Here is a 26,320-nt window from a genome sequence, read left to right as displayed (position 1 = left end):
ATGGACTACCCATGTTGGTAGTTTTACATGGTAAAAGTATATAACTGCCAAGTTAATCCTTAAAAAAGCGTATAAATGCTATCTTTTTGTTTGAAGCGTATAAATGCATATTGGTGGACAAAAACAGGTGTATGTGTAAGTAACCCATAATTAATCTGTTTATAAAGTATTTAGATAACTCTTAAATTGCATATGTCAATTTCATGAAAAAAATTGAAAAAAATTACAGTAATTCATGAAAAAAATTGAATAATTGAAATCTGAGTAATGGAAGTGACGCTTAAACCGTTTAGTTAGTTTTGATCCAATTAGCAAATCATTTCAAATCAAAAAGTTACTAGGAATACAATTCATTGATATTTATGGCAATAACACATATTTGATGGCTTTCTCTATGGTTATTTTGTTGTATTTACTTTATTTATTTTTCTATTGGAAGAAAATTGGTAAAATTCATCCAATAGTCATAAATAAATAAATTAAAATACCTTGTACGAACAAAGTAACCATAGACTTATATTTAATGGCTAATTTTATTTCATTTGGTTAATATTTGGCTTATTTAATTATGAAAAAGTTGTCGAAATTTTAGACACCTATGAAAAAGTTGTTACTATAATATCATCTCATCTTTAAAGGAACAATCACATTTTTTCTTTATTGGTCAGGGATTTGAAGTGACAATTAGTTTCATTTTAATTTTTCGATCACTTTATATATATATTTGGATGGCTCATTTTGTAGTCAAAAAGCCCTATTGGATGACTGTTTTGCAGTATCATCATTTAATTTTGATATCACTTTCTCATTGTGATGAGGAGTTGTTATCTCTGTATATAAATACTTTCACTTCATGAAATGAAGTATAGCCTATGCAAAAAAAAAAGTACACAAATCTCCTAAAATGTGTCTTTTTATCCATTTATACCTCACAATTTATTTTTATGTAAATATCTCTAAAAAAACAAATTTTTAAGAATACCTCAAAATTTAAAATAGGTATATTTTTATTAAGAAAAAGACAATATTACCTTCATATACAATATACCTTTTGGTTTAACCAACCCACTAACCGACCACCGCCGGCCGACCAACTTCCGGCCGACCACCGCCGGCCGGCATTTTTCCGCCAATTTCCGGGCAGTTTTCCGGCGACTTTTCCGGGCATTTTTCGACGACTTCTCGGGAAGTTTTTCGGCGACTTCCCGGACGTTTTCCGGGCTGTTTTCCAGCCGGCCACCACCGGCCGATCAATTTCCGGCCAACTTCCGGCGACTTTTCCGGACAGTTTTCCGGTGATTGAGGGGGGCTAATTTAGTTGTCTTCACTATGCGTCCAAAAGAGTTAGCATGTGACCCTACTATTATTAAGAAGATTAATCCAAAAACATGGACGTCCCTTTGATGAATAGGTAAAAAAAGGACACCAAACCCAAACTCATCAATAATGCTAAAGAGAAGATAATAAAATAAAATATCTTCATATCACATCTGCACGACACATGCAAAGTTTCCCTCATTCATTAAATTTTGCTAATTTGTAGCAAATCAATTACATTATCCTATATACGCTACCCTACCCACACCACTATTACCATAATATTCAAGATTAGCTTGCACTGTAAGGTAAACCATCTCTCTCGTCTGGGTTTCTTTCATCTTTTTCACCGCTTCTCTTCTCAAAATGTGGAACCACCTGTTTGTAATATACACACCATGTCACTAATTTCTTTAATACATAGGCAGGCCAATTATTTTTCTTTTAGAAATTCATGAGCTGAACAAGAAATGACTCAAAATGTCAAAAATAACAAATTAAAAAATCAACCTGATCTTGAGATGGATGATGGCGGTGAGATTGATTATTATGAGATGAAAATCTTCTTGTTCTCTGCTCATTCCTGCCAATTATTCTTGTTCCAGCTGAATCAACACTGCTGTACTGATCTGCTTCACACAAAAAGAGTCCAAAAAGGGTAAATATATTATTACTATAAGATGATGACGATGATAAAAAGTTTATATATATTAGTATATACAAAGTTAAGGTACCTATAACCCACCCACCAAAGCACAAAAACTAAAATATCTTCCCAAAAAAATTTAGCATATTCGGCTTTTAAAATGCCTTGTCTTTTTCATGTGGTATGTTTGCTGGTCAAAAACGCATTTTGCACGTTCAACCTAAAGTTTTTAATTAATCCCATGGAGCCATTCAAACATGCAATTTCTTCGTAACAAAAAATACATATTTATGATGAAAACAAGGCATTTTTTCATCAAAAAATTATAATAACAAGCCCTTGAAAAAAAAAGTGGAGCCAAACATGCCTAAATCCGATAAAATGGGTGATGACTGATGACAGCTAAATTGCACCTAGCATACGTTAGTATGGACCACCCAACCAGACGACACCGTTACAAAGTAATTTATTTTAAGAATTATGCTCACATATATTACCTGAAGTGGAACGATTTTTAGGTCTCTTTGATTTCAAATCGAGGGTGGACTCTGAACTGTCCGGCATGTGACGGTCGAGACGGAGGTGATGGCTGCTGTTTTCGAGCATTGTTCGGACAAAGGCTGCTTCCATGGAGTTTAAGTAGTGCAGGTGCTTCTCGTCGGTCCATGGTCCTGGTTGGTTGTCGGTCACGGCAGAATCCATGTGGCTTACGGTGTTTCAAGGCTGCCGGAAACAGCTTTGAGAGGTTTTGACCAGGCGTACTGATGGTTTTGTTGGAATTTGTATAATTCAGAGAGTTTGAGATATTATATATAGAGAGAGAGGATATGGGATGCTCTTTTTTTTTTCTCATTAAATTGACTGTGTTTGGTGGTTGAGCTGTGAGTTAAAAACAATGGATACCTCTTGATTTGAGCAACACGCGGCTACTCTTTATTCTTCTTTTTTCCTTTCTGATATTTATTCATCAGATATTTCCATATGCTAAACGTAATATTTAAATAATAGTTTACTATATAATATATAATATATATGTGTATTTATTTTAGATATTTATAAGATTATTAGAAGAAATAGTGGGTTTAAAAAGCAGCGAGTACATAAAGATTAAGATATTCGAGAAGGTAGCATAGAGGGATGGGAATAGTGAAAATATCTGTATAAACATATTTAAATCAATTCTAGCATTTAAATATTTGGGGAAGATATTTTTGGGATCAACCAAAAGAACTCATCCTTCCTTTTCCTTCCACCAATCTAACTATAACAAAGATAAAAAGTTCCACCCGGACTTAAGTTGATGGTGACCGTTTATAGGGCTGGCTTTTCAATTTATTTGGTTCATGTTAGAGGTGCCAACGGACCGGATTTAACTGTGAACCAGCTCAGAACTGGTCAAATTCTGAACCGGAGCTAAATCAATCCGGAATTAGAGGGAAGCCGGATTGTGACCGGTTACATATTTTTTAAAACTGGAATTCGGTTTTTATTGTAAACTGTATATTTTCTAAAAATATATATTTTGATTTATTTATTGTATATATACATATTTATATAATTAATTATTAATAAATCATACTATATATATCTATAATACGTACATCTATAAACATATAAAACATTATCTATTTATTTTGAATATATTTTAATTTATTAATCCTTTTTAAGACTAACCAATGACTTTATTTTATTTTTATAATAATATAAATCTACCATGAATAATAAATATTTATTAATGATAAATTAAATAGACTTATAATAATATAAATCTACCATGAATAATAAATATTTATTAATGATAAATTAAATAGACTTTTTAAGTTTTAAATATAGTTAATCACTTATATTAAATTAAATTTTAAATATTTAAATTTAGTTTTTATAAAATATATTTTTCGAACCGGTCAAAACCGAAATCATGAATCGAAATCAGCCGATTTCAAACCAGTCCAAAACTGTTTAAGAGGCGGTTCAAGATCGGATGAAGAGTCTCTTAAACCGTAAACCAACAATTCTGAACCAAAAGTCGTTTTATAAACCATGGACACCCCCTGCTTCATGTAAAGACCTCATTGTGTCTTTCTATTTACAGAACAGTCCTTGAAGTAACGGTCAAAATTCATTAGAATTTAAATTAAAGTGCTGTTAATACGATATTTAAGTGTTCGAATTGAACAGCACTGCAAGATATTTAGATTCATTCATCCACCCTCATCTTCTGGTGGCCCATTTGTGGGTTGCTTTCGGTGCATTTTCTATCTTAAGCTCTAAAATCCTGTTCTGAGAGAAGATAAAAAAAATAAAAATTACATATGGTATGACGACATTTTTGCTCAAAATTTTGCTGTTGAGAACAGAATTGCATAGTGTGTATCCTTTTTATTTACAGAGGATAAGATAATGGATGTTGAAAATTAAGAGCATAAAATTATATAGAAACAACAAATTCTAAAAGGAGATGAGAAATTATTGTAGAGAACAAAACTAATTTTACTTTATTGTAGAAGTAAAATGAAATCCACAATGTTTTTGGATTTTCAAGAGAAAGGAATGAATTTAAAAAGAACATGTCTAAAATATAAAAATGATAAAAAATAGTTGTACAACCCATTTTCCATTTATCTTGCTATAAATTTAAAGATAAACCGATTAATATTTATAAATTAAACTAATACAGTAGTAATCAATTTTAAAACAACACAATAAAAGAATAAATATTATCTATTTATACCAACAGACAACTAATGTATTGTCATTTGTCATACATGTCAAAAATTAGGAGTCTAAAATTTGATCATCTAAAACTATCAAAGAGACTTGATATATTTGCATCCATTAAATTCAAGACTTGATATATTTGCATCCATTAAATTCAAAGTACTATTTAAAATTAAAACATATCATTTTATTTTCATTGTCTTCATTTTTAACTCATTATGAGCAGTATTTTTTTTGCCATTGGGAGTATTTGTTTCAATTTTGTAGGTACAATGTTCTTTTATATCCACAAATTTGACCTTTTATCAAATATATTTCTAAAAAGTAATTTGAATATTTATTTTTTGATGAATGTAATTTGAATAGTTTAGTCTGGCCATTTATTAAATTGAGACAAATATATCAAGCCTTCAATTTAAATTTATTTTGATGAATGTAATTTTTACTATTTTATCAAATATATTTTGGTTTGGCCAAAACTATCATTTCTAAATTAAAACTAAAAATTAATTGTATAAAATTATCGATCAATTATGAAATCAAAAATTTATAAATATAAATGTCAAAAATAGATATAGTATATAATTTGAATATATCTGTCCCAAACCAAAATATTCAAATTATAATTTAAAAAATTATTTGATAAATAGTTAAAATGATAGATTTTAAAAATCAATTTGCCTTTTTGTATTGTCCAAACAAATATCTAAAATTTGGACATCCTTTATCCTACACCAAACATACCCTAACAGTATTACTGATAACATAAGTCGGTATTGTATTGGTATAGCAAGGATACAATTTTATTCACTTTCAATTAGAGTATTTTGTGGCTTTCACAACTTTGTAAACCACCAAATCAAATGCTCAAAATGTTTTCTACTAAATGCATCAAATAATTTAACAAGACACACATATAAAGCTGTCCTTAATTTATGCAAGAACTCGAGCTCACCAGCAGCTTTAGCTACTACATCATTCTAGATTGGTATGTCGATTTCGGATGGCCTCAGGACTCTGTCCTAAAACATCACCCAATCTATAAACAAGCATTTCAAACAATACAAACAGAGCTCCTTCGTAAACACTTCCCATAGGCAGCAAAGCCCTTGAATGCGCCTCATCCTCCACCTTATCATTAGCCATAGTCTGTGCAGGCACATAGCAAACGACGCTGGCATGCTCTACACACGATCCTGTCTCAGGCTGAGCGGTCAGCAGCAGAACTTTGGCACCATAAGATCTTGCCAGAGAGCATAAAGCATCAACCGTGGAGAATCCACCAGGTCCTGCAGAGGCGATGAGGAGATCGTTAGGGGCGATTGGGGGAGTGGTCATGTCGAAGATGAAGTGGGTGGAGAGGCCTAGGTGAGCCAGCCTCATGCATAGACCCTTAAGCATGAGCCCTTCCCGGCCTACTCCATACAGGAAGATGCGGCCGTTCTTGGAGGCAGTGGCGGAGAGAGTGGTGACCATAAGGTCCAACGGTGGTGGATGAGGCTCTGTAGGTTTGGAGAAGATGGAGGCTATGTGACTGCATATTTCTGAAGCTAGAGATGACATTGAGGATGATGGAGCTTCACCGGCCATTGGTGTCAAAATTTCAACTCTCTGGATTATCTGTTTTTCCATTATCTTATTAGACTGGCGGCAGAGAGAGACAAACGTCCTTTTCTGGACTTAGGCCCATAGAAGCAACAAGCTTAAAGGCCCCAATGAATCAACTCGAAGTTATACTACTACTATTAAGCTTGTACGAAGTTCTCATGATTCCATTGATGACGCAGAATAGATCCTGAAAGAGATGACATTTTTTTCTCAAGATTCAAAAGCATGTTATGACACAAATTTGAGTTTAAAACTATTTACAGTTTTACATGGTCCAATATGAAAACAATAATAACAAGGGTTTTTTCATAGTACACAAAAACAACATGAAAGTTATAACAAATGTCAAAACAGTCAGCTTTCGAGTGATACATCAGAGCACAGATTGCTCCTAAGCTCCATTAGCTGGTGGAAAAGATGAATGTTGAGGTAAAGCTGCAGAACCATCTTCAATGTCTATATCTTTCACGCCAGCGCTTAACAATGATTCACCGTTTCTCTTGTTACCACCGTTTTCTTCTGATTCTTCTTCATCCACCAAGAAAGAACCATTCTTCCTGAGTTCCTTTACTTTCAGAAACTCATCATAGTGTACTCGTCTATGCTCCTTAAAACTTGCACTCCTATCTGATTCACAACCTAACAACAGTAAAGCAGGCAGATAAAGTCAATTACACATGAAAATACTACTAAACTAGGCTACACTCTAATGTCTAAATAAATAACACTCACAGCCTGAAAACCATGAAAGTTAACGCAAACCATGAAAATGTAGGTTCAAGTGTCTCAGCAGGTTAGCTATTATTCATAGCTAAAACAGAACTGTGTGTAACAATACAGCCCCTTGATATTATGCCAAAGGAAAATTAAATCAGAGCAAAGGTTGTAAAAGTACCTTCTTCATCTTGGTCCATTGGATCAGCTTCATCATCTGATGACGTCCATCCACCGGATCGCGTACCACTGTTGCTACTTGATGAAACCACTGTATCCAAAGCAGTACGCAGTTCTTCTGCACGCATCATATCACTAACAACATCATCAAAGCTACCTCGCCTGGGAGACAAAGAACCTACAAGAACCAAAAATATATCAGAAGATTCTGGTAATGTAGGTACTTTGAAATGCATACAAGCATCAACAAGTTAAAGAAAACAAAATTGGCTTAGGCGATAAAAAATGCAATGCGCAAATGGCTATACCATCATCATCAATCATAGGGTGATATGGTGTCTTGGGTTCAGTGATTTTCTGCCTTACAGGCTTATTTGCTTCAATTTCCCCGAGATTTTCTTCGTCCCATTTTACGCGAGCTCTGTTACCCCTACAAAAGTGAGAAGAAAACAAATTTCACTTATTAGATCAAATCATAAGCCAGTTCAATCTAACATACTTCACAAGCAATAAATACAAAAGGGCCAGTAACCTGAAAAGAAAGACTTAAATGAATTATATGTAGCATATTACAGAAGGAATAGAAAAACAAGGTTAAGATCAGATTAGCTATTCATCAACTGCTGAACAACATAGCAGATGGCAGATCAGAGAAGTTCACTTCTGCTATGGGCAATCTAATATGGTTTCTGATATGTCTGAATTATCATGTTTCTAGTCCTACCAATCATTTTCTTTAAGAACAAAACATTGATAATTTGACATTGACAGACATTCTCAATTAATAAAGTGGTTATACACGACTGTATTTAAAATCTGTTATGTTACTATCTAGAATAAAACATCTTTAGTCCTGAAAAGAAGAGCAGTTACAGGGTTTGGAGGCAATTATCTCATACTCAAGTAGCAAGGTATGCGAAAATTACTGTACAGGTAATCAATTGATGACAGGACAATATTCCACAAAGCAATATAATTATTGATCAGTATTGCAGAAACAATAGCTAAAATGAAGTAATAAAAGCGTAAATTACTTCATTTTATGGATTTGCTATATCTTTAATCACCGAGACACGAATCAGTAGCTAATGGACCTATAAGAAAATGAAAAACAAAGCTTCGCATTAGCCAAAAATTAAAAAAGAAAACACTGTCACCAGAAAACAAAACCCTGAAAAACAGCATATATAACAAAAGTGTAAGACAATTAAGATCTAAAAACATCCCAATACTTGGCAAACCATTAAACTTAAGGTACACAATAATAGTGAAACCCTAATAACACTCCACCAATTCATAAATTGCAACTAATCTTATATTCTTAACATTATCTAAATAAATTTAACGAAAATTACACAAATGATGAATTGCAATCGGTTTCCACATCTTAGTGACTAAGCTAGAAATTGAAACCAAATGTAAAGAACAAAAGATCGTAAATCACCGGGGCAGTTCAATCAATCATTGAATCAAATAAATTTTCCATTTCACTGCTTATTTCTTCAAACAATCGAAACGAAAAAATGTACCTGCGGATAGGAATTGATATGATTGCAATTTCTGTTTCGGAGTCGAGCCTTCGTTGCTTTTGTTATCGACCAGCCTTTATTTTCCAATATTGCCCCTTTTTCCTTGTGTTAAATGAGTCGATCTGACAGCTATATAAGCACAAGATATGTTAATACAAGTGACTGCAGCCGTTCATTTGCTCGACTTCTTCAAACTTTTGCTGTTTGTGACCGAGTGAGATCGTGACACGACACCAAATAGCTGGTTAGTACACGACGTGCGTCGACCGCAGAGGAACATTACAGGAAGGGCAAAATGGGAAAAGTAAACAAGAATGGAGAGTTGTATAGGCTTCGTTAGTTAATTTTAAAGGAGAATTGATCTCAATCAGAAAGGTCCTATTCTTCAATCATCAACCTACGAATTTAAAAGGTAATTTTTGTATGTGGGCATATATATTGAAAAAATTGAAGTTCATATGCTCGCGATCTAAGTCCTTGTTCTTATGCCTCGTTGATTAGGATATAGTAATATCGCTAATTGGATTTTAAACTACTTTAGTACTGCAATTGTTTTATCTAAGATCTTGATTGTTTTTTTATAAAAAAAATATAATCTTTGTTTTCCCAGTATTTCTCGAATCTGGTATAATTAGCAGAGATGCACAGATACATAGAAAAGAAGACCGGTAATTGTTGACTTTGTGTGAATCATGCAATGCATGGTGGTTTTGTTATTTAATTCTGAGGATTTAAGTTTGATGTTAGAAATGGAGCTAGCTTTTTACTTGATTCTGATGTCTGCATTTTTCTCTTTATTTTCAGGATATTTTAGTTGATGGTGCTAGAATTATGAAAGTTTGTCCCTGATTTAGCTGAAGATTGAAGGAGCAAGTTGTATAAATAGCTGTTAATAAACGACAGAGATGTTCTCACTCTTCTATGGCCTGTGGAAGTACATGTTTAGCAAGACAGAGTTTCATGTCCTCATTCTTGGAATTGACAAGGCCGGGAAAACGGTATGTCTTCCTCTCTTTTTGCTCCAAGTAGATGAACTTTCTCTTGCAGTTAAATTAGAGTGATCTATTCTACTTGACTACTTTTCTTTTTCTATTATGAATTTGTAGACATTGCTGGAGAAGTTGAAGTCATTGTACTCAAACTTAGAGGGCCTCCCTCCTGATCGAATTGTTCCAACGGTTGGACTCAATATTGGTCGTATTGAAGTATCAAGTACAAAGCTTGTATTTTGGGACCTGGGTGGTCAGGTTTATAAAACCCTTTCAATTTTAGTCATACTTCATTTTAGCTTGAATTTGACTCTATGGCTCATACTATGTTTATGCATCCAATATCACTTATATTATAGCTGTTATAACACTACTTTAACATTAGAAAGTAGCTTCGGTATAGGCTAAAATTCAACATTTCCTATATAGGCTAAAAGTAAAGCCTGATATAGTATGCTGTATAGAGCTTAGTGACATGGGGATAAATTTTGGCGCTCTAACCCGCGCAGAGTGGACTAGTACTAAGTAAGCCTAAATGTGAGTATTGATGTGTAGCGGAAGCGATTACAAAGACATGCATACCAATTTGTGGCGTGCATTACTTTATTGCAAGTCTTTATATAGACTTCTGCTGCTCATTTCAATAACCACGTTTAGGCTTACTGGTACTAGTCCGCTTCGCTTAGAGTGCCAAGATCTATCCCCATGACATTCGGCTTACTTCAGTCCTTTGCGAAGCAGGTACTTCTCATTCCAGTGACCAATTTAATGGCACTGCAAAACTTAAACGCTTACTGCTTGTGTGAAGCTGGTGGTACTTATTATGAGTTTTGTATTAGATTATTGGCTTTAAGTTCAAGCACTGAAGCTATTTTTAAAAAAATTCTGCCAGCCTGGTCTTCGCTCAATCTGGGAGAAATATTATGAGGAGGCCCATGCTCTTGTATTTGTGATTGATGCTACTTGCCATTCACGTTTTGAAGATTCAAAGTCTGCTTTAGGTCAGCTGTTATGATTTTGAGATTCACAATATGGTTTAATGAAATAATTTACTAATACTTAAAACTGTGTTAACAGAAAAAGTTCTTCGGCATGAGGATTTGCAAGGAGCCCCGCTTTTGATATTAGCAAACAAACAGGTGAACATGACTATTCCATGATATACATCGTGTTTTGCAACTATTGTAACGTATCATTAGTGTCCACTTGTAGCTTGGTTGTGGTGTTTCTAAATAACAAGGAAATTTGATCATTCAGTGGCATCGTTTCAATGACAGGATCTTCCTGACGCAGCAACAGGTGAAGAAATTGCCAGATATCTAGATCTTAAGAAGTTGGATGAGAGGGTTTACATGTTTGAAGCTGTTTCAGCATATGATGGGTAAGTGGATATTCAGAATGTAGGTATTTATCTGAAAAGGATGAAAGGAATATATGTAATCTGGCAATCACATTCCGCCCAACTGTACTATATCTAGAAGGCGTTAATTACAAATAGATTTTGATTGCAGGTTGGGGATCAAAGAAAGTGTAGAATGGCTTGTGGAGGTAATGGGACGAAGCAAGAGAACAGATATGTTGAGAGTTCGTGCAGGTGCAACAGGACCTGGAGCGTAGGAGAATCTATATGCAGTTGCAGTTGTTTGAAAGTATTTGTAGCTTCTGTAGATAAACAAACAGAATTTACAGAGATCTGCAGGTCGAAAAGTCTATTCATTTTTACACATCTTTTCTGTCAATGCCGCATTCGTACGGTTGGGTGGCGTGTCGTGACTTCCACACTCAAAGGAGCTAATTGGAGATGGAAAGCACCCATTTGGACTAAGAAAAGGGTCGACAGCTTGTTGTTGACATAATATGACAAGCATTTCATCTTTTGAAGATTGTTAAACAGTTTTTGGCTCTGTTCATATCCAAGAATTGATAAAATTTTCCGATTATATGCTCCTCCGTCTTGAGGAGCTTGAAAGATTCATGTTTATGTAATTAGAATTCGGAAAAGAGTCATGTTCAAGCTCTCTCTCTTTTTCTACATCGATGAATCAGCACTCAGCAAGTAAGATAGAATTCTCAACCAAACACCTATGTGAAAACTCGACAATTCTGTATTCAACATTCTGAATAACTACATCCAAAGTCACATAATAGGCACATAATAAATCCTAGGATACGAAAAAATCATCATAATAGCACGCTACTTTCCTATATAGCAGCGGAATTTGAAGCAGCGCCATTGGCTCTTTCCTTCACGGCCGGCTGTAGTTCTGAAAGACAGAGAAACGAAAGAATTAGATTTCTATTCGTGGCATAAGAAAATCTGGACATGAAAGCAATGGAGCTTACTGGTAATTAAAGCCCTGGGTCTGTTCTTAAACAAAATCTTATGACGAATGATGCCGATGACATCCAAGTCCACCTTATTCGCTGAACCGCCATTACTGCCCTTCACTTTCTTTAAAACTAACAAGGGCTTCTTCAGTGTCACCTTAGATCCAGTCAATTCATGATACCCAACCGTCAAAGTGTAAACTTCCTGCACCAAGGAAGAAAGAAACCCATGAATTCATTTAATTGATTGATTCAACAAAGATTGTTTTGGAAGGAGACGGAATACCTGAGAAGAAGGGCGGCAAAGTTGTCCGATGACGAGGTTTTGAACCAAATCTTGAAACGAAGGCTGAACTTCAACTACACCTTGCACTTCTACAATTGCCCATTCGGGGCATTTCTCTGCCCCGCAACTACACTTCACTTCGATTTGCATTTTTAGTATAATTTTTTGTTTACAACAATTTAATGGGCAAGATTTTTTCTTTTTAGAACTGAAACTAAGTGGATGAGATCAAGAATGCATTTATAATGGTACTTGGCGGCAATCTGATTACAATTGGCGCGCATGAGAAATACATTACTATACGACGACGTTTTATCTTGTCCAGTCCCTGTCCTTTTCTTTAATTTGTAATTTTGAAAGTAATATACGAAATATTGATAATTTTCATTGCTATAATTACTCAATTCATTTCATCTTCTAATTGTTTACAGAATAAAGCACAAATGTCAAAAAACAACAAATGCTCGAAAATGGAACAAACAATTTTTTTTTAATTATAAATATAAAATTTTGAGTTTCAGTACAACCAGAGAAATTTATATGGAACATACCATGAGGAATAGCTTAAACCAGAAGAGGAAAAAACCTATGTTTCCAGCAAATGTTTTCACCTAACTATCAGAAGAACAATTAAAGTTAATATCTGATTAACAGAGTACTTTAGTACACGGTCACCTATGCTAGCTGAACAACAACATTTTCAAGATATCTAATCTGTACACTTTTAAATCACTAATACATTACTGGATTACCTACCTCTGCTTTTCTTTGTTTCTTTCGTCATTTTATTGACCGTGGTTCCACCTGAGTATCTTAAATTCACATTACTAGTTTGCGGCAGAGCCTCTTGGTTAAGTATAAGCTGCTCTGAAATGTTAAATTGCTGACAAAATAATCTTGTTTCATCAGGCTCACCAGCATTCCGTGAGGTCAAGCCGCTGCTTTCTTGTGATTGTGATTGTGATGATGAGCTTGTTTTCCGTTGAAGACAATCCTGGATGAGCATATCGCAGTCCAATGGAATTGCACCTGTAAGAGTTTTTATTGCAAACTCAATGCAAGGGTCTGCCCATGCATCTGTGAGAGACATATTTAGGGTGGATCCTAGCTTCTCCTTGTCTCTAACATCAATTTCTCGGGCATGCTCCTCCATGATAGCTATGTTACTCAGATTCCGAAAATTCTCTTTTCTAGTATTGTCCGCCAAAGTAGCCAAACCAGCCACTTCGCTATTGTTCGACCCTGATGATGCTTGAGCGCTCTCTTGGTTTTCAAAGGATATTCCAGTTAGAGTTTTTATGGCAAATGCGATGCAGGGATCCTGCCACAGCTCCCCAAGGGACTGGTCGAAGGATCCTCCAGGCTTCTCATCAGGATTAGTGCTGGTTTCTTTTTTGTCTGTATGTGCTTCCCTAATAGTAATATTCCTTGAAGATGAAATAGTGCTACTTTCATGCTTCTCATCAGTCTTGTTTTCTGTTTTCACTGCATTTGGAGCAGGCATATGTCCTACAGGAAACTTGCCCTTATGCGATTCGTACCTCCTTGAGTTTTTGGGAGAGTCAGATGCATCCTTTGCTTCCTGCTTAGTAAGTGAAGAACTGTCATCTGTACTTGCAATCAAATCATTAGATTGTTTAGGTTGGGCTCGATTCGTTGCTTTAAGTTTAGTTGTAGGATCAAGTTGAAGACCTACAAGCCTTTTCATATCTTTGGAAGCATCACATGGATGATTTACTTCCTCCTTAGCATGTGCAGAAGTCTCACCTGTACATGCAACTAAATCATTGGACTGTTCGCCTGCAGCTTGACGGGCTCGGTTTGTTGTATTTAGTTCAGGTGTAGGATTGAGGGGAGAACTAGCAACGTTTTTTGCATTTTTGGAAGTGTCAGATGCACACTTTTCCAGCTCAGTATGTAAAGAACTTTCATCTGTACATGCAACTACATCACTGGACTGTACAACTCCAGCTCGACAGGCTCGATTTGTTGTTTTCAGTTCAGGAGTAGGATCAAGTGCAAGACCAGCAAGCCGCTTTGAAGAGCGTTGAGGGAGGCTTTGATCTTTTTTCTTCTTGGATTTGCCAAGTCCAGTCTTTGTACCTTCACTCTTCATCCCTCCATTTTCTGATTGCTGCTCAACTGGGAGAACATCCACTGCAGTAACTATTACACTTTCAGTATGATCTCTCTTTCCTACTAATTGGCTTGAACTGTTTCCCTCTGCCGTTTCTGAGTTGATAGATGAAGCCTTTACTGCACCTGCATCATTAAGAAATTTCAAATGACATGTGAGGCCCCCCTAGTGAGGAATGGGATACGAAGTTGAAATCTGCGACTGTTAGTTGGAATCACAAGTTCTGAGCATGTTCACTTGGGATTATACACAAGCTCTTCAATGTAGCAGTCAGAAATAAAATGTAACATATTACTATTTCATTAATATTCTTACCGAATCATAAGTCCTATGCTATGTTCGTAGCAATTTCTCCGGTCTTACATCAAATTATTGTTATTAGCATAGAAGTGAAAAGATATAAATTTAAGGAAATACGAAAAAAATCATGCATGTGCGCAAACAGAAGCACACTACAAAGTACATGATAAGGAAATTCAGAACTTAATAATCACCTGAAGCAATCTCCGAAATGAGCGTGGATTCTGCTGTGCTGGCTGATACAGGTATATGTTCAACATTAGTAACTTTGATCACCTTAGAGGGCTGGTCACTTATAACTGCGCTTGTTGTTTCATTAACTGCCAACTTTTGTTTCTTTGCTGCAGCTGGTGTCTATGGAGAGAAAAAGAATAATTAAAAAGCGTTGAAATTTTTTTTTTTTGGTAGAAAAACCAAAAAGCTCATTTAATAAAAATTAAACAAGAGATAACACAGAAATCATGCCAAACTCTGATACAGAAAACAGGCTTTGAAATTTTAGTATTATTTTAAAGCCAAAAAATGCTTTCAACTGGCCTCAAGTAATAGAAACAGAGCTAAGCAATTATCTACAAATAAAATGCTACCAGTGGGTAATTGAACACATAAACATGATAACATCTGTATAAATCGACAAAAAATACATGTGAGCATAGAATCTCATCTACCTAAACCTGCATAATTTGGAAAGCAAATGCCTATACAACTGCAAGCAACTATTTACATATACAATAGAATGGAGAAGACCTTGTTTCTAACTCCTGAACCTCATTGATTAAGACATGAATAAGATCTTTTCTTTATGTTCAGCAACTCGTCGCGCACATGAACCACAAAAGAAAATTCACATTCGCATTTGAAATAAGTTTTCATGCATTGAGCCTGGGAATATCACTATTGTAATTATCTATTCTGTAAACGTCTCAACGAGTCAATTATGGTGGGAAATTGTGCAATGTACATTTCCTAACTTCTCAAATTTACTATTACTTATTAACAAAATGGAGAGGTAATCCCTTGTCCATAGTTAGTCACCCTAATAGGCGAGGAAAGTGATTATCGAATGCCAAGGTGAGTAAGAGCATTCACACTTGTGTTGAAAGCATGACCCTGGACTTTCAACCGAGTTTGCTGTCATTTAGTCCATTCTAATTGTGTCATGGCATGCTTAGTTATATAATTTGTTTGCATGAGCAAGATAGCCAAAAGAAAAGATTAGCAGTTACTAAAGAACGAGTAAATGATGAGTTTGAAGGAAGGAACAGAAAAGAAAAATGTTATCAACCAATATAACAAAAACCTTAACTTCACACTCACACAGGCTTTATCATCTTCCAGCTCTACGTTGTCATTGCCTTTGTCTTTTGGCTTGAAAGCTAATCTTCCTATCTCTCCAGTCTGAAGATAGCGAAGGGCGTCCTTCATAGAGCGGAATACATATCCACTAACAGGATCAGTGTAAAACTGCATCAAATAATTACAACATCATGTAAAAATCTTATATGGCTAAGCTGCACATAGAAGTCATTAAATTTAGAGCAGAATTAATTCTAGCAAGCAAATAAAGAAAAAACAAGATCTGAACACACAATAGTATTAAGTTGAAAACTAAAGAATATACAGAAGAAGCTAATTTAGCAGAAAAAAGAACCTTATGGAAGCTAATACGAAGATCTCGAAGTTAAAAGATATCAGAAAAAATTTCAAGAAAGGAGCACAAAGGTGATTAAAATTTGAAAAGAGGAAGTAAAGGTTGAGTACCGAGTCTCTTCTGACTTTATGACCTTTCTTTGTCACCTTAATTTCTTTGGTCCATCCTGGAGGTAACCCTTCTGGTTCAGTCTTCTCATCTGCAAGCTACATTGCTAAACAAAATTAGAACTCTCTTCTGTATGTTGACAAAAGTACCAACCGGAAGTAGAAGGAATGAAAACGAAAACAACAGAATTTATCATCATACCTTTTCCGCAGAACTTTGCTCAATGTCCTCTTCCTTCTTTTCTGATTTAGGATCGGTTTGGTTAAGAAAGCCAATGTCCGTTTCCTTCTCTACGGATTTAGGATTGTTTTTGTTAAGAAACCGAACTACCTGAAGCTTGGAGTAGAATTTAGCTTCACCTGAGGGAGGAAAGTAACACTGCAATAAAGGCAAATGTAACAAATATCAACATTCGTTTCTCTACAAGGATTAAAAAAATCAGAGTCACTTTTCCCTAGTTAAACATCTTCCAAAGTACTAATTGGGACCTTGCTAGTTCCTACAATTAATAATTTTCAATTTACGGTCAAGTTCAATAAAAAACCACTTAGTTGAAGACCAATTAAGCCTATAAATCAAGAAAAGATATAGTAAATTCAATATAAGTCAGGGTTGCTTAAAAGCACTAAGCATAACAAGCTATGACAACTGGATCCATGGTTAGTCATGCAAAGTTCATTTAACCTCATACTTAGCATGAAAAAGCAACAAATTAGTTTAATATAAGTAAATTAGTATTCTTGTTGAATCACGAACATGAAGTGAAGTCAAATTTGATATGTTTGTCAGATTTAGATTTCTGTGAGATTCTTGAAGAGATTCAAGCTTTGAGTAAATATGAGCAGTGGTTAAATTAATTAATATAGATTTAGTAACAGCAGAAGATGAGTTACCTTGTATTTTTTACCGGCGGTTGTTACTTTGACTTTAACAGTCCATCCTTCGGGTAAGGAGTCATCGTCGGAATCTGCAGGTTTCATCACCGGAACTTGGAATGTGAAAATGAGTAATGGAGGAGGTGAAAGTAGGCCAGAATTTGGACAAAACAAAAAATGGAAGTGGCGCAGAAAGCACGTGTTGCCAAACTTCTCGTCTCGTGCTGCATTAAACAATAACTGAACAGTTTTTGTTTTCTAATTTTACCAAATTGACCTCCTTACTGCTTTCTTCCTAATCTAATTGCTTTGACTGAAGAAGAGAAGGGCGGACAAAGATGTGGTTAACATACAACCAGACCAAACTAATTTCCTCTGACTTTCACACACGTGCTTCCTTGTGATTGGATTTTGAAAATAGTGAAACTGAAAATCCACCTCACTACTCCACTGGTAATATACTACCTCCGTTCTTTTTTAGTTGTCCATTTAGCCAATATTGCACATACCAAGATAGTGCTTATTTTGTCTTAATTTATAAAAAAATACTAATATAGCCCTATTAGTTAATAAATGCCTTTTAAATTAAAACATAGAGTCATTTATTAGGGATCGGTAAACTTGGAACATAAGTAGTTAATATCGCATGAGATTTCTAAATGGACAACTATTTGTAGACAAATAAAATTGGCTAAATGGACAACTAAAAAAGAACGGAGGGAGTAGTTAATTTCTTTTTTATATACGATATAAATTAAAATATTGAATTAAATTTTCTTTTGTACTTTTAGTTGACTTTTCAATTAAATATTATAATATATAAACCATGCTAAAAAAGTACAAAACTAAATTATATTAAAACTATATAAAAGCATCTCCAACCATGCTTTTTATTTTAAAGAGCATTTTTAAATAAATAAAGAGCATCTTTAATAATAGAGAACAAAAATTTAATTTCTCTTTAATGGACTCTCTAAATTTATTAGATAAATTATTATTTTTTTTTAATTTTTTTTATTAATGTTTTCCCATTTATTTTAATTATACGTCATTCTAAAAAAAATTCACCTTCACATGCCTCTTACGGGCACACCCAAAACACCATTAATCATTTAATTCCAAAATAAATACACATTAATTTGATAATTCCTAAAGATAGAATGGTAGTGCTTGATTTATTGGTTTTTTCGAAATGACGATGCTATTATTGGTCCATAACCTTAAATCTTTTTTTTTTTTTGAGAATAATGAAAATTTCATTAATAGAGAAATAAAAATACAACTTGATCAAATATTGAACAAATCAATACATTCAAGAAGTACAATAATAGAACATCAGTAAAATAACAGAAAATCATATCTAATTTCTTCAATCGCATTGACGGAGCTCTTTGAATATGCAACTCGGCGATCCGTCCGCTCCACTCGAAGGTTATTTTAAACCATAAATCGACTCTTTGGTCTTTAAATGAGTCCGATTGAGAGAATATTAAAAATAAAATTTCTACTGATAGCACTTCAGATCTACACTCCGTAGATAATTCCATCAAGGAAATAGCAAAACCCATAAAGGGTAAGAGCCAGAACTCCACAAAGGAAGATAAAACATCCATAAAGGAAGAAAGAAAAATACCAACAGATCTCAGATCTGTGATTATTGACGCAGAGAAACTAAATACGAGATTTGAACAGAAAACGAGAAGGTAGGGAGGTGATTTTGAACCAAAAAATGGCCAAAATCACCTCCCTCTTATTGCGGCTAGGGTTTCTGAAAAGAAAATAAGAGTTTAGAGAGATGAGATAGACACCTCTTTTAGTTTATTATAACCTTAAATCTTGGGAAGCAAGAATCCTCTTCGTATGTCTCATCTGTAATAGTGGGATGTAGAACTATTTTGAATGAAAAAATATTGAATTAAAAAAGCAGTCAACATTGATTAGAAATTGACGAAATTAGTTTGAGAAAGAATTGATTTTCTGTAGAGATGAAAAACATTGCAGAGAATATTTGTTTTCCTAACATTAAGGAAAGAGGGGAAAGAGAAATTAATAAAAAAACAGTTTATTTTTAAAAATAAAGAGTGGTTTGCCTCTACAAATGTGGAGAGTCAAACCAACTCTCTATTTTAATTTTTTAAAGGGAAAAGGGCCATTTATGCCCTTAAGGTTTGCCTCCAGGATCAAGCAAGCCCTCAACGTCCGGAAAGGTTCAAATATGCCCTCAACGTCTTGAAAAATGAACAATCAGACCCTTCAATTTTGACAACCAAGCCCCCAACGTTTCATTTATAAGTCAAAATGCTGGTTGTTCACTTTTTAAGACGCTGGGGGCATATTTGAACCTTTCTAAACGTTGAGGGCTTGCTTGATCCTTGAGGCAAAAGTTAGGGGCATAAATGACCCTTTTCCCTTTTTTAAAATAGAGAGTTCATTGGAGTGGTTTTTCTACAATTACACTTTTTATTATAAAGAATTTTGAACTATAGAGAATCTATTGTGGATGCTCTAAGTGTACATTTTTAACCCTTCTAAAGTTAAAGTTAAAATTAGGCCTAATCACTTAAAAAAATCCACCTTTAACCGCTTTTATAAATATATTCCGACGTAGGAATTTCTCCAGGGTTCTAATTTGTCCTTTTATGTTTCAATTGTACCCTAAAATATTAAATTGACCTCTTTTCACTTGAAAAAATGCTTACAATAATTCTCTATTTTTAGCCTATATTTCAATTAGACCTTAATATTATTAATAATATAAAAAATAAAAGATTATTTTAAGTTTTTTTTATCAGTGAAAAGAGGTCAATTTAATGTTTTGGGGTATAATTGAAACATAAAAGGACAAAATAATGTAAAATTGGAGAAATTTCTACGTCAGAGTATATTTGCAAAAGGGGCTAAAGATAGGGGGTTTTAAGTGATTAAGCCTTAAAATGAAAAGTGACACCTATATAAAAAAATAATTTCACAATCACAAAAAGAATTATGTGTTGTGCTGAGATTTTAAATTTAATATATAGACAATGCAAGTGAGTGTTGCCCAGTTGGCCACTCATTGTGCATCTGCAAAAGGGTGTGGGTTCGACTCACTCTTCTGTCAGCCAGTGGACTGAAAAAAATGATTTTACTAAAAAAATTTAATTCTAACAACTAACATCCTAACGTAGTATAATTCTACCACCGAAAAAAATATATATAGACAAAATGATATTCATTTGAAGTTAGAACTGTTATTAATATAATCAGCTTTTTTTGTAATGAAAAATAGTTCGCCTTACGAAATTACTAAAATATAAGAGTTAGTCATTTATCTTAAATTACTATCGAAGCACAATGTATTAATTTGTTGACTTTTTAGACATGTAGTGCCGTGAACTCTATGCCATTCCTCTGAATAATATTATTATTTTCCTATGTAACACTAATTTTCTACTTAGGATAATTGTATTATTTGTTTTCGTTTCACTTGCCTCTTAACAAAGGAATAATATTATTTTCTACATATGTTGTCTTTTTAAAAATAAAATATTGTTGTTTCATACCAATTAAAATTACTACATCGTTTTTGATAATTATTTCCGTATAAAGACCATGAATACATATAGAGTTAAGCGTCTATTTAAATATGAAGATTTTATGATGGATTCAAAATTATAATACTTCATATGTATTTGTTCCCTGCGAATGAAAAATGTTCATTTTCAACTCACTCGAATTAATTCATCACCACTATCATTTATAGATAGTACAATTTAAAATTGTATGCATGAATTTTGAATGAACAAATTAAAAAACAAAAATTAAAAAACAAAAATCATACTATAGAAATAAAAATATTATTTTTATTAATGGAATTTTTATATTAGACAAATCCATCTAAAAGTACTTATTATTTTATTTATGATTATTGTGAATAGGATCAGAACCACCGGGCACTTTTCTGTTGTTGAAGGGAGCATTGAAGTTGCCATTGGCCATACCAAAAGCATTTCGTTGCGGATACTCGAATTCAGCTTCCCGCTGATGTGTTGCCTTAGTTGAAGAGTATTGATCGGTATAGCGGCCGGTGGTACCATGGACAAGAGCTACCACTATCAAGAACATAAGCAGCAGGTGAGACATTTTAGTTACCATGATTAGAGAGCTAAATAGAATGTGAATATTTTTAGTCAGTTTGGCTTAATTTGTAGGAAAATTGAAGTATATTTATAAGAGGAGAGTACCAGTCTAAGGAGCCACATCGCGACATGCTGCATTACAGATAAAAATGTGAAATGTTTGACTTTGTTTCATGACTTTTGTAAACGTTTGACTTAAATTGGTAAAAAGGTATAACGTTTGAATTTGTTTCGTAATAGTTTTAAATATTTGACTTAAATCTCTAAAAAGGTGACACTTTTGGCTTTGTTTTTTTACCGTTTGTAAACATTTGGTTTAAATTGCTAAAAAGGTAAAAAGGCAAACGTTTACAAATTTTACGAAACAAATCCAAATGTTTCATCTTTTTAGTGATTTAAGCCAAGATGAATAATGCATCCTCTTTTAAAACATTTTAGATAGGCTTGACCATGGACCGATTTGGCTTAGGAATCGACTCGGTTGAAACTAATCCATAATTGATATCAAACCGGTCTAAAAGCCGTCCAAAATCAAGAGGCAATAAGTATACTTTTTTAAAGACGTAGCCGCCGGTTTCAACTGAATATTTGTTTTTCAAATATATATACATATAATTAACATTTGTTGCTCTTTTTTTTATGAATAAGATTTGTTGTTGTTATTATATATTTAATAATAAATTTATCTTTTTCTTTTATAGACATGATTATATTTGTATACATAAGAATAGTTACTAATATTTATTATTTAATTTTATAAATTAGTCATCAAATTTTTCTTTATTTTTGTATCAATATATCATTGTGTCCTGCCATATATATCAGATTACTAAAAATATGGTAAATAGTGTAATTTTTCAATTAAAATATAGTTAGTCATATATCTTAAAATTAAATTTCAATTTTAACTTAAATTTAAGAATTTTAATGTTTAATGTTTAATATTTTTTTGAACCAACCGAAACAAAAATGAGTTGGTTCCAATTTTATAGTCGACATAAATTAAAATACCCGGTTTTTGAACCGAAACCAACCTTAATTTCAGATATTATCAAATCTGACTTTAGATAACTTTTTGAAAATAAGTATGAAAGTTTTGGGAACAAATTAATACTGGTCATCTTTTAAACATTTAAGATACTATCATATCCAGCTTTTATAAAACTTCTAAAAATATGTATCAAACTTTCGTTGCAGCCACATCTTGTGTATTAATTACAAAGATGTATTTTTAGTTTAAATATCCGGCCTCTGTTCATTACTATTAACATTCCACTAGCTAAATTTGAACTGATTGTAGAATCCCATCAAATTACTACATTTGATATCTTATTTTAGATCTGTCTTTTTTAGTTATCATTAAGTGGTAATTTCCGGAAATACATATTTTGATAACTTATTTACATTTTTACTTGTTAAATTTTGACTTTTTTTTCTAAAATTTTTTTATTTATAAAAAAATCTTTTCTTAATTCCACAAATACCTTTTTCGGTTTTCGGTTCGGTCGACCGAACCGACCGATTGCACAGCCCTATTTTTTAGTTTTTAATAATTTATTCTTTTTTTATAGATTTTTTTCTGGATTTTTTTTATTTTTTTGTAGTGTAACAATAGTTTATATATAGTGTTTTTATGGTGGTTTTATAGTATAAAATTAGTGTATATATAGTGAATTTATGGCATTTATGAGTGTTTTTATGGTGTATACCATGAAAACACTGCAAATACACCATAAACACTACAAATACACCATAAACATTGTAAATGCATCATATATATACTAAAAACGGCAGAACTACACCAAAAAAATATAGATATTCTAAAAAACACCAGAAATACACCATAAATCAATTTTTTCTTTAACAAATCAGTAGCAATAAATAAATTTATGAATAAGAGAAAGACAAAATAAATAATTATATGAATAATAAAATAATTTTATAAATAAAAAATTATAGATTTACAATAATTTATTTACAAAATGTTTAAAATTATAAAAAACCTAAAAAATTACACAAATCTAAAAACGAGTCGAGAAATCCATAGCGCGAACAGATGAGACGAATGGACTAGCATGAATGGAAAAGACGAACGGAAAAACAACCGGAAACGACGAGAGATCCATTAAAAGCAGACAAACGGAAGCGCAAACGGAAAAGACGAACGGAAAAATAACTGGAGGAGACAAACTGAAAATCAAACAAAAAAGAAGAAGAAAAAAAGAGAGGACTTTGAGAGAGAAGATAGAGAAAAAAGAGTGGATATATAAAAATTTAACCTAAAATGAGATAAGACTTCTATATATAGTGGGTATTTTTGTAAATAAGTTAGAAAAATAGATAGCGTAGGAAATAAGAAAAAGATTGGCTAAAATGCTGTAAATACTTTGCCAAAAACATGTATTTGAAAAATAATTCCTATCATTAAAGGTAAATATTTTTGTTAAATTTAATTTTTTTATTAAAACACTTTATTAAATAGTAATGGAAAAAGGTACAAAAATGATCCAAATGTATAACCCGCGTCTCATGTTGGCAACTCATGTATTTCGGATCTTAAAAAATAACCCTAACGTCTTGAAAAAGTATCAAAAATGACCCTTCTGTTAACATTTTCGTTCAATGTCGTACATATTTCTGTGTAACGCTGTCCTTTTTTTATGTTTTTTTGATACTGTTTCACAACGTTAGGGTCATATTTGATATCCAAAATACATTAGGTGCTGATGGAAACCGAATTTCAGCATAACTATAATGGAACCGAGTCTTATAGAATCTACCCTTCAGGGAGAATTCTAGTCATCGCCTAAAAGACGCAGACCTGATAATATTGGCACTCGGGCCCACGAGACTCGCCAAACTTGAAGATTAAAGAGATTCGCTTGAATCTCCAGACAGACCGACTCCTAGAAGACTCGGTAAAAGCGCACCGTCCAAACGTGTCGACAGAGATCTAATACGAAAAATGATATCTAAAAGACCGAATATACATTATCTCTTTCCTATTTGAAGACAAACTCCTATCTATGAAGATAAGATTATTCAGAAAGATATTCCTGAATAAGACTTCCTATGAATCAGTGATCTCTTTCCTATTCAAACAAAGCTACTAAATAGGAATCACTTTCCTACTTGAACTCTACTAGGTATTCTCTCAAACCACTATATAAAGAGCTTATGCCTACAAACACAACTACATTCATAAACGTAAATACTCTGTTCAAAACTCAATACTGATTTTAGCATCGGAGAGTTAATCAAAGAACCACCGTCTGATTGACCTTCTATGAGTTATAAATATTTTCCTACCAAATTTTAAATTGTTGTATATTTCTAGTTTACGCTTAAAATGTCTAATTAAATTAGATTAACTCTGTATCAATTGATTTTGGCAATAACGGATACCAACTTTTACATTTTGGCAAATTCAAATTCCATTCACTTTCCAGCACAAACTTGTTGAGTTGGAAGCCTTCCACGTACACTGACATGTTGGGAAACTAACGGTGTTTTGATCTACCAAAAAGTGAAAGTTGGCTCTTGATTTTGCCAATTTTTTGAAGTTCATGTTGTAATTTCAAATTACGGTAATATTCACAATTTTAGTTTACAGTGTGTCAACCTATATGAAAATTATTGAAATCCAGCATGTAAGAATATATAGATGGCAACTTCGGTTTCCAACTTAGTAAATTTGTATCAAAAAGTGACCGATGTTTTAATTCCAAAAAGTGAAAGTCAATATCCAACATTGTCAAATTCTAAAGTTTATATTATAATTGCAAATCGCGTCAGAATTCGTGATTTAATTCGGTCTTTCAAAATAGTATATGATTTCGCTTCTTGCTGCTTGCATGGATCTAAAATGAACAAATTAGAATTTCTGGAATCAAAGAAGAAGAGATATATATAGAGAGAAAATATTATCTGTATTAATTGATTATTTGTAATATACAAAATCATCCAAGATTAATTAATTACTCTATTTTTCATTTAAGCCATGATTGTTGGGATTCGGTCCACCTGTTACTTCTCCGTACTAATTGAACTTGTCAAGCCTATGGTGATTGGGATCCGGTCCACCCAGTATTTTTCTATACAAGTTGAACTTGCTAAGGCAATGGTGACTAGGGTCCGGTCCACCGGACACTTCTCTATACGAGTTGAACTTGTCGAGGCCATGGTGGCTAGAATCTGGTCCTCCTGTCACTTTTCTGTACGAGTTGAACTTGTCTAGACCGTGGTGATTGAGATCTGGTCCTTCCAGCACTTCTCTATACGAGTTGAATTTGTCAAGACCGTGGTGACTGGGATCCGGTCCACCCAACACTTTTCTATACGAGTTGAACTTGTCAAGGCCGTGGTGACTGAGATCCGATCCACCCGACACTTCTCTGTACGAGTTGAACTTGTCAAGACCGTGGTGACTAGGATCCGAATCCTCCCGGCACTTGTCTGTACGAGTTGAACCTGTCAAAACTGTGGTGATTGGGATATAGTCCTCCCGGAATTTTTCTGTACGAGTTGAATTTTTCAAGGTCATGGTAACTGGGATTTGATCTGCACTTCTCTGTATGAGTTGAATCTGCTATTGTTAATAGCTTTGTCCATGCTAGAAACACTTTGCTGAGGATGCTCGGTTTCGGCTCCCTGTTGTTGCGTTGCTTTCATAAGAAAGTATTGATATGTATAGTGGCGGTGGTACCTTGGACAAGAGCTACTATCAGGAACATAAGTATCAGTGCATACATCTTAATTATCATCGTGAATTAAACAGCTAGCTAATGTAGGAATTTTAATCTGATTTTTAGAGAGT

The 26,320-nt window shown here is 33.6% G+C and overlaps 7 protein-coding genes across 9 annotated transcripts; 1 reads left to right on the top strand and 6 right to left on the bottom strand.

Moving 5' to 3' along the window:
- Positions 1 to 1,459: 1,459 nt before the first annotated feature.
- On the bottom strand, positions 1,460 to 2,805 carry LOC126671632 (uncharacterized). Its single transcript, XM_050365414.2, has 3 exons — positions 2,461 to 2,805; positions 1,828 to 1,946; positions 1,460 to 1,695 (listed from the first exon to the last, which is right to left on the bottom strand). The coding sequence occupies exons 1-3, from the start codon at positions 2,663 to 2,665 to the stop codon at positions 1,609 to 1,611; spliced, it is 411 nt and encodes a 136-aa protein (XP_050221371.1). The 5' UTR covers positions 2,666 to 2,805; the 3' UTR covers positions 1,460 to 1,608.
- A 2,740-nt stretch (positions 2,806 to 5,545) lies between these two features.
- On the bottom strand, positions 5,546 to 6,448 carry LOC126674979 (uncharacterized). Its single transcript, XM_050369543.2, has one exon. It carries the CDS (start codon positions 6,311 to 6,313, stop codon positions 5,657 to 5,659), a length of 657 nt encoding a protein of 218 aa, XP_050225500.1. The 5' UTR covers positions 6,314 to 6,448; the 3' UTR covers positions 5,546 to 5,656.
- A 69-nt stretch (positions 6,449 to 6,517) lies between these two features.
- Positions 6,518 to 8,823, bottom strand: LOC126674982 (protein phosphatase inhibitor 2). Of its 3 annotated transcripts, none has more exons than XM_050369545.2 (5): positions 8,713 to 8,823; positions 8,218 to 8,277; positions 7,492 to 7,613; positions 7,185 to 7,361; positions 6,518 to 6,928 (listed from the first exon to the last, which is right to left on the bottom strand). In XM_050369545.2, the coding sequence occupies exons 2-5, from the start codon at positions 8,220 to 8,222 to the stop codon at positions 6,681 to 6,683; spliced, it is 552 nt and encodes a 183-aa protein (XP_050225502.1). In that variant the 5' UTR covers positions 8,223 to 8,277; positions 8,713 to 8,823; the 3' UTR covers positions 6,518 to 6,680. The 3 variants fall into 3 exon arrangements, with proteins under 3 accessions (XP_050225502.1, XP_050225504.1, XP_050225503.1); XM_050369547.2 differs by having other exon boundaries at positions 8,218 to 8,268; positions 8,713 to 8,821; XM_050369546.2 differs by lacking the exon at positions 8,713 to 8,823 and adding an exon at positions 8,628 to 8,707.
- Positions 8,824 to 8,982: 159 nt separating this feature from the next.
- On the top strand, positions 8,983 to 11,733 carry LOC126674980 (uncharacterized). Its single transcript, XM_050369544.2, has 7 exons — positions 8,983 to 9,124; positions 9,517 to 9,710; positions 9,819 to 9,959; positions 10,594 to 10,702; positions 10,779 to 10,840; positions 10,979 to 11,082; positions 11,213 to 11,733. Exons 2-7 carry the CDS (start codon positions 9,618 to 9,620, stop codon positions 11,316 to 11,318), a joined length of 615 nt encoding a protein of 204 aa, XP_050225501.1. The 5' UTR covers positions 8,983 to 9,124; positions 9,517 to 9,617; the 3' UTR covers positions 11,319 to 11,733.
- A 55-nt stretch (positions 11,734 to 11,788) lies between these two features.
- On the bottom strand, positions 11,789 to 12,540 carry LOC126674983 (uncharacterized). The gene is made up of 3 exons (XM_050369548.2): positions 12,316 to 12,540; positions 12,045 to 12,234; positions 11,789 to 11,965 (listed from the first exon to the last, which is right to left on the bottom strand). Exons 1-3 carry the CDS (start codon positions 12,463 to 12,465, stop codon positions 11,904 to 11,906), a joined length of 402 nt encoding a protein of 133 aa, XP_050225505.1. The 5' UTR covers positions 12,466 to 12,540; the 3' UTR covers positions 11,789 to 11,903.
- Positions 12,541 to 12,786: 246 nt separating this feature from the next.
- On the bottom strand, positions 12,787 to 17,682 carry LOC126674978 (methyl-CpG-binding domain-containing protein 13). Its single transcript, XM_050369542.2, has 6 exons — positions 17,405 to 17,682; positions 16,713 to 16,889; positions 16,514 to 16,609; positions 16,070 to 16,216; positions 14,947 to 15,106; positions 12,787 to 14,577 (listed from the first exon to the last, which is right to left on the bottom strand). Exons 1-6 carry the CDS (start codon positions 17,489 to 17,491, stop codon positions 13,064 to 13,066), a joined length of 2,181 nt encoding a protein of 726 aa, XP_050225499.1. The 5' UTR covers positions 17,492 to 17,682; the 3' UTR covers positions 12,787 to 13,063.
- Positions 17,683 to 25,543: 7,861 nt separating this feature from the next.
- LOC126673019 (uncharacterized) lies at positions 25,544 to 26,047 on the bottom strand. The gene has a single exon (XM_050366971.1). It carries the CDS (start codon positions 26,045 to 26,047, stop codon positions 25,544 to 25,546), a length of 504 nt encoding a protein of 167 aa, XP_050222928.1.
- Between the last annotated feature and the right edge of the window lie 273 nt (positions 26,048 to 26,320).

The sequence above is a fragment of the Mercurialis annua genome, linkage group LG3 (assembly GCF_937616625.2).
Source record: "Mercurialis annua linkage group LG3, ddMerAnnu1.2, whole genome shotgun sequence".
Lineage (NCBI taxonomy): Eukaryota > Viridiplantae > Streptophyta > Magnoliopsida > Malpighiales > Euphorbiaceae > Mercurialis > Mercurialis annua.
The sequence above is the reverse complement of the archived record's forward strand: the minus strand, read 5'-3'. Positions and strand labels throughout refer to the sequence as shown.

What these genes read in the sequence shown, in the direction of transcription:
- LOC126671632 (XM_050365414.2), bottom strand. Translation starts at nt 2,665, where the DNA reads ATGGATTCTGCCGTGACCGACAACCAACCAGGACCATGGACCGACGAG. An exon ending in TAAAAATCGTTCCACTTCAG is followed by an intron (nt 1,947 to 2,460) that starts GTAATATATGTG and finishes TGTGTGAAGCAG; the next exon opens with ATCAGTACAGCAGTGTTGAT. An exon ending in ATCATCCATCTCAAGATCAG is followed by an intron (nt 1,696 to 1,827) that starts GTTGATTTTTTA and finishes TATTACAAACAG; the next exon opens with GTGGTTCCACATTTTGAGAA.
- LOC126674979 (XM_050369543.2), bottom strand. Translation starts at nt 6,313, where the DNA reads ATGGAAAAACAGATAATCCAGAGAGTTGAAATTTTGACACCAATGGCC.
- LOC126674982 (XM_050369545.2), bottom strand. An exon ending in CCCTATGATTGATGATGATG is followed by an intron (nt 7,362 to 7,491) that starts GTATAGCCATTT and finishes TGGTTCTTGTAG; the next exon opens with GTTCTTTGTCTCCCAGGCGA. An exon ending in AATGGACCAAGATGAAGAAG is followed by an intron (nt 6,929 to 7,184) that starts GTACTTTTACAA and finishes TACTGTTGTTAG; the next exon opens with GTTGTGAATCAGATAGGAGT.
- LOC126674980 (XM_050369544.2), top strand. Translation starts at nt 9,618, where the DNA reads ATGTTCTCACTCTTCTATGGCCTGTGGAAGTACATGTTTAGCAAGACA. An exon ending in TTTGGGACCTGGGTGGTCAG is followed by an intron (nt 9,960 to 10,593) that starts GTTTATAAAACC and finishes AAATTCTGCCAG; the next exon opens with CCTGGTCTTCGCTCAATCTG. An exon ending in TGATATTAGCAAACAAACAG is followed by an intron (nt 10,841 to 10,978) that starts GTGAACATGACT and finishes TTTCAATGACAG; the next exon opens with GATCTTCCTGACGCAGCAAC.
- LOC126674983 (XM_050369548.2), bottom strand. Translation starts at nt 12,465, where the DNA reads ATGCAAATCGAAGTGAAGTGTAGTTGCGGGGCAGAGAAATGCCCCGAA. An exon ending in TTTGCCGCCCTTCTTCTCAG is followed by an intron (nt 12,235 to 12,315) that starts GTATTCCGTCTC and finishes TCCTTGGTGCAG; the next exon opens with GAAGTTTACACTTTGACGGT. An exon ending in ACCCAGGGCTTTAATTACCA is followed by an intron (nt 11,966 to 12,044) that starts GTAAGCTCCATT and finishes TCTGTCTTTCAG; the next exon opens with AACTACAGCCGGCCGTGAAG.
- LOC126674978 (XM_050369542.2), bottom strand. Translation starts at nt 17,491, where the DNA reads ATGAAACCTGCAGATTCCGACGATGACTCCTTACCCGAAGGATGGACT. An exon ending in CCGCCGGTAAAAAATACAAG is followed by an intron (nt 16,890 to 17,404) that starts GTAACTCATCTT and finishes CCTTTATTGCAG; the next exon opens with TGTTACTTTCCTCCCTCAGG. An exon ending in AGCAAAGTTCTGCGGAAAAG is followed by an intron (nt 16,610 to 16,712) that starts GTATGATGATAA and finishes TTAGCAATGTAG; the next exon opens with CTTGCAGATGAGAAGACTGA.
- LOC126673019 (XM_050366971.1), bottom strand. Translation starts at nt 26,047, where the DNA reads ATGACCTTGAAAAATTCAACTCGTACAGAAAAATTCCGGGAGGACTAT.